Source organism: Macrotis lagotis, chromosome 1 (assembly GCF_037893015.1).
Source record: "Macrotis lagotis isolate mMagLag1 chromosome 1, bilby.v1.9.chrom.fasta, whole genome shotgun sequence".
Taxonomy (NCBI): domain Eukaryota; kingdom Metazoa; phylum Chordata; class Mammalia; order Peramelemorphia; family Peramelidae; genus Macrotis; species Macrotis lagotis.
Window position 1 is genome coordinate 276,853,451 of NC_133658.1, and position 10,178 is coordinate 276,863,628.

The 10,178-nt window shown below is 38.0% G+C and overlaps 1 protein-coding gene across 6 annotated transcripts in view; it reads right to left on the reverse strand.

Moving 5' to 3' along the window:
• PNPLA7 (patatin like domain 7, lysophospholipase) overlaps positions 1–10,178 on the reverse strand; it is a 260,431-nt gene that overhangs the window by 79,945 nt on the left and 170,308 nt on the right. For all 6 annotated transcript variants that reach the window (XM_074210559.1, XM_074210556.1, XM_074210555.1 and 3 more), the window contains 2 exons: positions 4,489–4,558; positions 172–321 (listed from right to left, as the gene is read on the reverse strand). In XM_074210559.1, coding sequence (XP_074066660.1) covers positions 172–321; positions 4,489–4,558 — 220 coding nt within the window. The remainder of the gene's footprint in view (positions 1–171; positions 322–4,488; positions 4,559–10,178) is intronic.

Consider the following 10,178-nt stretch of genomic DNA (forward strand, 5'->3'; position numbering starts at 1 on the left):
CAAGAAAACCAAGAAACAAACAGTTTACCTAATGTCCAACTGAACGGCAGTGGGTAAAAAAAGCAAATGAAGGTGATCAGAATACTTTTAAGGAACTTGAGTAATTGACCTGGACAAATAAAGCCTCCTTTTTCTCTTTATTAAATATTTCCATTTATAAGAGGTTCTTACCAATCCCATTGAGGGCATGATTGAGTTCCAGAGTAAATGTAAGGAGGGGTACATCTTCTGATACTGGCATGATAGCCACTGTTGAAAGGTTGTTGGATGGATTCCCAGAATCCCACTTGTTGCTTGAGAAATATGGCCCAAACTGGTGACCTGAAAAACATCAGAAAGAAGGCATCAGGTCTGAAACCCTAATCCTCTAGTATTGCTACCTCTCTCTGTCTCTCTGTCTCTCTCTGTCTCTCTCTTTCTCTGAAATAGAAAAAAAAGTCAGGCTTCGTCTAAATGGAGCTTATTAGAAACACTACTATGATATACAATGAAATGACACATGTATTATGGACATACACAAAGTGCTATGAGACAGAGAGAGAGAGAGAGAGAGAGAGAGAGAGAGAGAGAGAGAGAGAGAGAGAGATGACTTCAAGCTGATAAGACTAAGCAAATTTTTTATAAAGGATGTTGCATTGGGCCTTGTAGAAAAAGGCTTCTTTGGAAAGCATGAACATTTATCTTATTACCCATTATGTGCTAAGTGCATTTGTCATCATTTCATATAATTTCTCAGCAAAAATAATGTAGAGAAAAGTTCCCTCAGATTTTTTACATTTGTATAACACTTGCAAAGAACAAAGGTTGCTGACTCAAAGCCCTTTTTATTTCACTATCTTCCTTTTCCAATCAGGTGCATTTTATTTAGTCTTATGTTATATTTGCCAAATACCATTCACCCTATTTGACCCCAAACTTCCCAAACTGAGAAAAATCTAAGGATGTTCTCTCAGTCTAAACACTGTCCCCAAGACTGGCCTCTGGCTGTGATGGGAGCTTTCCTGAAGCAGGACCTACTAAAATACAAAATGAAAGGAATTTTGTAGGTTCTCTTGTGAGAACATCACAAACCATCCAGGCATCAGTTTTCTCCATGTTGGAAGATAGTACTGAAAGTGCCAATGGTCAAAGTGTCCACTGAATTGGGCCAAGAGCTATAGATTGGGAGAGTTAGATATAGAGTATTTTGCATAAAGCATAGTTTTGTTTTGTTTTTTTTAGGTTTCTGCAAGGCAATGGGGTTAAGTGGCTTGCCCAAGGCCACACAGCTAGGTAATTATTAAGTGTCTCAGACCGGATTTGAACCCAGGTACTCCTGACTCCAGGGCTGGTGCTTTATCCACTGCACCACCTAGCCGCCCCCATAGAGCATAGTCTCAAGAATACTTTCATGGCACTGGAAATGAATACAGCATGTCTCTCTCCTGAATCCACATCTTTCTTTTTTTTTTTGTAACATGCTCTGTGTTTTCAATGTTCTTGTTTCTCAAAAATATCCTCAGAAACTTCTATTTATTTCAGTTATCATACTGCTGTCAGACTGAATTTCTGACTTCTGTTGTATGTTTTTTTTAAATTAAAGTTGTTCTGCCTTTAGAGGTGGGAGTAGTTAAATGAGATCAAATATGTACTTTCAGACAATAAGTGGAGATGCATTCAGAACATGTACTCAGTTGGCAAATGAGATGTGTCTGTATTGACATCATTCTTCTACTCATAGAATGTCCTTTAAGCTTTAGACCATAGTAGAGAATTAAGTGGATGACTATCAGCATCCACTAGAACATGAGGAGGCCAATACAAAACAACAGCCTGAGAATTTGGAACTATTCCAAGCTCCTAATAAACACACCCAAGTGTCTGCCAGCTTCAGGAAATTCACTCTGCACAGTTGAGTTAGAACTTGGAGAAAATTAATTAAAAGTCATACGAATGTGAAATAAACAGGCTCACATCATTTTATCACATCTGAATTTACTTCCCGTGACTACCACATGAAAGAGACAATAATTTCTGACAATCCAGTTTAAGATAAAACAAGATGCCTCCATCTCTGGTCCTTCTGAGTAATCTCACTAAAATTTCCCTCTCCTTCCTGAATAATTTCTGAGGTAGGTAAAGAAGATACTCTATTGCCTCTGTGTGTGTATGGTAGGGGGTAGGGGTGGAGAGAGACTGGATCTGGGCTGGAAGTTCAGTGGCCACTCATGCACCTAATGTCAATATTGATCAGTACAAAAAGCTCTTGCCCATTTACCATTATTTCAGTCTGGGCCAGTTTGTCCCTTCTTGGACAACCTGATGTTCCACTCTTTGGAACTCATCATATTTAGTGCTATACTTACTGAAGAAATTCTTACTGCTTTTCAGATCCCCTGAATTCAAAAGATCTTCCAGTCTCATTTTACTTCAGTAATAGGGATTATAGTAGTGTGCTACTATGCCTCATCTCTATTACTTTTTTTAAAAAATATATAACTCAAACTATGCCTAAAGAGCTATAAAACTGTGCATACCCTTTGATCCAGCAGTACCACTCCTAGGTCTATAACCCAAAGAGATCATAAAAAAGGGAAAATAACCCAATGTACAAAAAATATTTACAGTTCTTTTTGTGATAGCCAAGAATTGGAAATGGAAGGGCTGCTTGTCAATTAGGAAATGGCTGAATAAGTTGTGGTACATGAATGTAATGGAATACTATTATACCATAAGAAATGATGATGAACATGTAGATTTCAGAAAAACCTGGAAACACTTAAACACTTAAATGAACTGATACTGAGTGAAGTGAGCAGAACCAAGAGAACATTGTACCCAGTTAACAGCAACATGATCAACTACAACAGACATAGTTCTTCTTAGCAATACAGTAATCAAAGACAATTCTAAAAGACTTGTGATGGAAATTGATATCCACATCCCAAAAGGAACTATGGAGCCTGAATGTAGATCAAAACATTATTTTCACTCTTTAAAAATTTGTTTTTTCCTTCTCATGGTTTTTCCCTTTTTTTCTGATTCCTTTTTCACAGCATGGCTAATATGGAAATATGTTTAACATAATTGCATATTTATAACCTATATCAGAATGCTTGCTGTCTTGGTGAAGGGGGAGGGGAGGAAGGGAAGGAGAAAATTTTATAAAAAATTTATGTTGAAAACTAGCTCAATATATATAATTGGAAAAAATTAAACACAATTAAAAATAAAATTCACAGACATAAAAAGAAAAGGAAAAAAAAAAGCATAACTCAAGGCCAAAGCCTTGGTAAGAAACTCTCTCCTACTGGTAGACATCATTGCCCTATGTCTAGATTGAGGGATGAGGCAGAGATTGGAAGATCTACTCTTCACTCTCTTTGCACTCTTTAGTCTCTTTGGGCTCTTCTAAGATCTAGTTTTGAGAAAGTAGGGCAATGTATATCCCACTTCAGATTGAAAAGGATTCTGGGAGGAAGCTGACATTGTTAACGGATTTTAGTCACCAGAAGTACCAAAAGAACTTGGCTGAAACGTGGGCTTCAAGGTCAATAGTAACATGAAACCAGTATATCTTTTTTTTTTGTTAATCCTTCCTGGTCGCATGAGGGTGTCTTGATTTGACTCATAATAGAAAAGTCAGAATAATGGCAGTCTCCATCATAACTCTATCCCTAGTTTGTTATTCTAGAGTATGAATGAAATTTCATTTCTCTCTCTCGGTAGAGCTGAGTTACTTTGTTCCCAAGTGGAGGGCTCCTTCACTCTGATATATATTCTTCTATGTATACTTTCTCTCATTTCTGTTTTGCTATCAAAATAGATAAATAGGTATCTTTGCTATCTTTTGTAGAACTTATAATTGTGGAGGGGAAGTCAAGTCTTGGATATATAGTGCTTTAGAGCCCTCCTTTCCTCACTAATGAATAATGATCAGGTGTTTAGCTTGAACTTGAAAGCTAAATTCCTTAGACTAACAATATGTAAGGGAGCAAATAGATATAATTCTAGTCCAGTACTTTCTCCTTTCTCTCTGGGAAATGAGCAGTCTCTGGCTCCAAGCTCTTTATTTCCTTCCTGGTTGGAATCAAATCTTCCTTGGAGAATGGAAGTGGGGGGGGGAGGAGATGTAAGAGATGTATCTATTCTGACTTCTATTATGAGTCAAATCAAGACACCCTCATGTGACCAGGAAGGGTTAACAAAAAAGATATACTGAAGTTTCATTTTACTGCTGACCTTGAAGCCCACGTTTCAGCCAAGTTCTTTTGGTACTTCTGGCGACTAAAATCCTTAACAAGCCCCATGATGGAATATAATCATAATGAATTCTTGGCTTTGTACATAGTTTCAGTACATTTCATAATGTACAAACAACCTGCTTGATCCCCTGATGGAAGCAAAAATTCTTATTGCTGCACAATGAAGGGCCAGCTGAGAACATCTCAGCTCTGGAATGAAGGCATGGGGGGTTATAACATTGGCAGTATTCTTAGGCACATTTACCTGGTACAGCTCCCTGCTGAAGACTGCCAAGGATCTTCTCTCCAAGCAAATGAATCAGCCTTGTCACAACCTGGTGACAAGGAGGAAAAAATAACAAATCAACACCTTACTACAAACAATGCAATGTATGCAAAATCCTATAAGGTTGCTCAAGCAGTGACAGGAAGATTTACGAAACAAAACTTCCAATCTACTTTTTTCAAAATTGCTAAGATTTGTAAGATTACAAGATCACATATTCTATAGGTAGCATAATAACCTGAGTGAAAGGCAAAGAAATTTTTTTCTTTTGGAAAGTACATGTTAATAAGTCTTATTAAAATTGCAATATTCAGGCAAAACAAAGAGGAGAGATATAGAGACAACCAGCAAAACTATTTGGTCTATTTTAATACAAAAATGTTTTTAAATTTTTAGTTGGGGGAGGAGGAGGATAAAATTTCAGTAAGCTCCTGAGTCATTTAGGGTATTGTTTATCCCCAAGTTTAGCCATAACCCTATACATCTCAGACATACCCAATAACTAAAACTATTACTTGAAAATTATGCTCCTTCTCTCCTATATTCTCACTCCCCCAAATCATACTAACATTATTTAGGGAGCATAAATGTTGCATTGGTACTGGGACTAAAAGGGCTTTATAGGAGAATGAGTTGAACCATTCAGTGCTAAAGGTAATAGGATCTTTTATTTGGTGCACTGAAGGAAAGGCAGTAGAGTTTAACTGGAGAGAATCAAAGAAGCAAGGGCAATAAGGAAAAGGTGTAAACTAGAGCAAGCTCACTGACTTCCCCACAATGGAGCAGTAACTGATACAGGCAAACCAATCAGTTCACCTACTCCTCATTTTCTGGGGTTGGGAATGACACTTCCAAAACAGAGCTGAGAACGGGCAAGGAAGAGATACAGAAGTGGAAGTTGCCAGGAAGTTGCAAGAATGATGATTTTTTTTTTCAGTCCATGGTAGGAAAGAGTCTACAATGATCTTTTGAGAGGTATCTCTGAGAATTTGACAGTTGCCACTAGGACTGCTGAATCTATGCTTCAGGGACACTCAGGTATTTTGTAGGGTGATGGAGTCCTGCTGAGGCAAGTTCAATTGATTTCTTGCCACTAAGATCACAGGTATAGAGACCCCAATTACCTAGGATTACAAAGAAAGAATGAGGTAAAGGAGAAGGGTTCTATATAGGTCAGAATATGTCTATGGAACAGTCTACTGAAAAGAGAAAAACTAGGCCCGAAAAACATGAGTAGTATGGATGAAAGTAAGTATGGTATACAGGAAAAGGCTCAGGATAAGAATTAGGATGCTACTGTTCTAGTCCCAGCTCTGTCACTAATCAATCCTGAGAACTAAATTTACCTCTTTGGGTCTTAAGTTTCTCATTATAATATGACACTATGTCTGAGGGCTCTTGCAGTTCACTGTCTTTTAAGTTAATCATTCCACTGATGTCTTGCTGGGCTAATAAATTAGCTCTAGGTACTCTAATGCTTAGGATGAATATAGGAAGCTTTAGGTTAGATAAAAGGAAAAACTTCCTACAGATAAGGGCTATCAGACACTAGACTGGATAACCATGGGACATTGCCTAAAACAGGATAGATTCTAATCTTTGTGAAGAAGCGGTGTGTATAGTCTTCCTTGTAGATCAAATGATGAACTAGGTAACTTTGGTCCACTTTAACTGAAAGATTCTATGTCTCTTATATAGTCATTTCTGGCCCAATCTGTGTCTGTTCCCTTTGCCTCTCATGTGCCAACATGGGTTCAGTGATGCGCTGGCATCTGATTACTGGAAACATAAAGCACAAGCATTAGCAATTTTAAGATGCATGGGTATAATCACATGACAAAAGCAGCACCAATGGGATCTGGAAAGGAGTCTCCTTTGCACGCAACTGATCTAGAAATATATCAAACTCTAAACTAAATATGTCTAATTTTAAAAACGATCATTTCTACAACTAGTAATCAAAAGTTCAAAATAGCTATGATAAGACACTAGCAGCTGGAATGCTAAGGCGGAATAGAAGCTCAACAAACCATTGTTTACCAGTTAAATACCAGTTTTCCACTCATCAAATTCCATGTATTAGTTTTGCTACTGGCAAATGTTAAATAAAAAAGGTTCAAGTGAGCCACAAAAGGACAGTTTAAAGCAGTGCTTCCTAATATCTAAAAACCATATGAATCTTCAAGGAGCAGAGTAAAAGTGAAGCAAATTCTCTTGCATCAGGTAACATTAGATACAGAGTGACCAGAAGACTAGGAAAAAAGTCAATAGAGCCTGGGCCTGGAGTCAGGAGGACTCATTTTCCTGAATTCAAATCTGGTTTCAGATATTTACTAGCTATATGACTCCAGGAAGATCATTTCACACTGTTTGCCTGGTGAAGGAAATGGCAAACCACTCCAGTATCTCCCCCCCCCCCACAAAAAAACCCTAATCAGACTTGTCTGAAATAATTCAACAACAATGACTAGAAAAATATGGATCTGACCACATCTCTGCAATACTTTTTATGCCTTTATATTTTTACAGGATCCACCAATTCTCAAAGAATTTTCTACCTAATTTTGTTTTTAATATAAACTGGGGAATATTTCTGGTGGTAGTATTTCTGTCATTCTGAATATTAAGAAACAACTACGAAGTAATTGACTCCCCCAAAGGTAAGAGGCAAGAAGATATTTCCTACTATCAGAATATTTTCTACTACACTTTACTACCTCATCTTTCCCCCCTGGAAAGAGCAAGAAATCTGAAAACAATAAAATTTTTTGTTACCACCATGGGACTCCAGCTTTTTTCATTTATAATAAATGGAAACAATGCTTTTATTTTTCTAATTCTAGAACAGCTATGTCACTGGCATTGCAACCATTTCCATTAGTAAGATATGACTGAATCTTTTTTTTTTTAGTTTTTGCAAGGAAGTAAGGTTAAGTGACTTGCCCAAGGTCACACAGCTAGGTATTATTAAGTGTCTGAGGCCCTATTTGAACTCAGGTACTCCTGACTCCAAGGCCAGTGCTCTATCCACTGCACCACCTAGCTGCCCCCATTAGTAAGATATGTATGGCTAATATGGCTAATGCCAGTTCAAAACCCTTGAACAGATTCTTGGGAACTACAATGCAAGAAATTGCAAACTTTGAGAATATAAGAGAAGGGAACACAATTTTGTACAATATTTTAGCAAATGTAAATCATGTAAATTAAGGGTTTCATACTTTCTGTTTAAGTCAAAGAGCTTAATGTTTCTCTATAAGCAAAATCTGATTAATTTAATTGGTAACTATTGTTCTCACTAACTGGGATTTCTAGTTGATCTATCCAAGTGCTTTTGGCAATAGATTCTATCATTTGGAAAACACTATATGTTATTGGACTAAGATTTGTGAGAAAGGTATAGATACAGCCAAAGCAATGATGCAATCTGTACCTCTTCTGGGCTGGTGCTGTTCTTCCTGTCTGGAAACCTACACATCCTTTAAGATTCAGCTCTGAGTCCCATCTCTCTATATACCCTTTTTTCTGATTTTAGTAGTCTACAGTGAATTCTCCCATGAAACTAAAGGATTTCTTTTCAATACAGCAAGTATTTATAACACTCCCCTGAGCTAGGTGCTGGAGCTAAAAAATAAAACAATAAAACTGTACCTAACTACTTACCTTTTACTGGAGGGGGAAGGAAGGGAATATAGCATGTAACAGAAAAGTCCATACTATATGTGGTGATCTGAGAAGAAATTCCTAACAACTAAGGGGATCAGGAGATGGCACAAGCGCTAAGCCTTAAAGGAAGCTTGGAATTTAATAGATAAAAGTAAGAAGGATATGCAGTCCAGGGAGGGGGAACAGCTGTACAGGGAGGAGATGAGATATGGAGTGCCAAGTTTGTAGAAAAGCAAATCAATCAACACTCATTTATTAAGCACCTGCTGTGTGCTAAACACTGTACTGGCTCTGAGGAGACAAGAATAAAAATCTTGGTATGATGGGGCTAAAGTCAAAGAACTTGGATTCAGATCCCTCCTTTGATGATTACAGCCTTTGTGACCCAGGGCAAATTACTCTCCTCTGGTCCTTTGCTTCATCTTTACATCTTTCCTGTTCCAGAGCTACGATTTTAAGAGCCAGTGAAACAATCATTGCCCTTCAGAAGCTTATATTCTATTGGGAGGAAAGGACAACCCCAAACGTTTAAACATTTACAGACTAAATGAGAGGGGAGACACCAGAAACTGGGAGAATTGGCAAAGTCCTATAAAGGAAGTTATCATATGATCTGAGTTTTAAAGAAAACTAAGAATTCTAAGATTTAAAACTAAGAAAGGAATATATTCCAAACTTGGACAGGGGGAAAAAGGACAACCTAAACAGACTCAGACAGGAAATGGAATGTTATGAGTGAGGAACAAGAAGGTGGTCAGGTTGCTTTAATCAGAGGGTATGAAGGGGATTAACATACAATATACTTGGAAAGAAAGATTAGAGCCAAATTACAAAGGATTTAAAATGCCAGAGAAATTTGTATTTGGTCTTAGAGGCAATAGGAAGGCAGGCAACAGGGGAGTGACATGCTCAGATTTTTCTTTTAAGCATATCCCTTTGGTAGCTGGGAGGCTGAGAGATTACACAGTGGGAGGGGAGAAGAAGGAACTTAAAGCAAGGAGCACAATTTTTCAATAGTCTAAATAAGAGATAGGATTCTTCTTTGGGTTGATTATTCTGGTAGTTGTGTGAGGGTGGCATGGAGAGTTGAATGACTGGAAGTTGATGTTTTTGTCCTTTATTCTTGAAGAAGACCATGACATCAGGGAGGAGATGCCAAGAAACAAACACATGAATTGGATTTGAGTGAGGAGGGTGCTATGGTAAGTCATCAACTTCACATTCTTCTCCAGATCATCTGGGTCCAGTGATTAGATATGAATCAGGATGACTGGAGAAGATCCTGGATTCGAGGCAATCAGAGTTAAGCACCTTGCCCAAGGTTACACAGCTAATAAGTGTCACATGTCTGAGGCTGGATTTGAACTCCCATCTTCCTGACTTCAAGGTCAATGCTCTTTCCTCTGTGCCACCTAGTTGTCCTATTGGCTGGAAGATGGGAATCCAAGAAAGAGAAGGTTGCTGCAGTAGCATAGGGAGAGGACCTGAACTAGTTTCATGACCAGGTGAGCAAAAGAGACAAATGAAAAAGAAACTATGGAGGTGGAACTGGATGGTGAAGTAAGGAAGAGGGAAGAGTCAAGGAGACCTAAAATTGAAATCTTGGGAGACTGGAAAGACTGTCAAGACCTGGGACAAAAATATGGAAAGTTTGGAGGAGGGCAGGCTGAGCAGGAGAAAAATGATTTTCATTTTGAATATGGTGAGCTTGAGATGCTTATAGGACATCAAATCAGTAATGAGGGAGTGGAGCCAGAACACTCTACAGACAACATATAGATTTAATATAATTCTAAAAACAACAATTAAGCTCTAGTTATGTGCCAAGTGCAGTGCTCAGTGCTGGGAATACAAATAAGAAAAAAAAAGTCCCTGCTCTTAAGGAGCTTACAATCTAATGGGAGAAGAAACACCTAAAGGAAGTTAAAAAGGAAGAAAGGTGCTGGTGTTGAAGACCATGATGGTGGTCCAGCTCTTGAAATCATAGCTGGGCTGTGGAATCA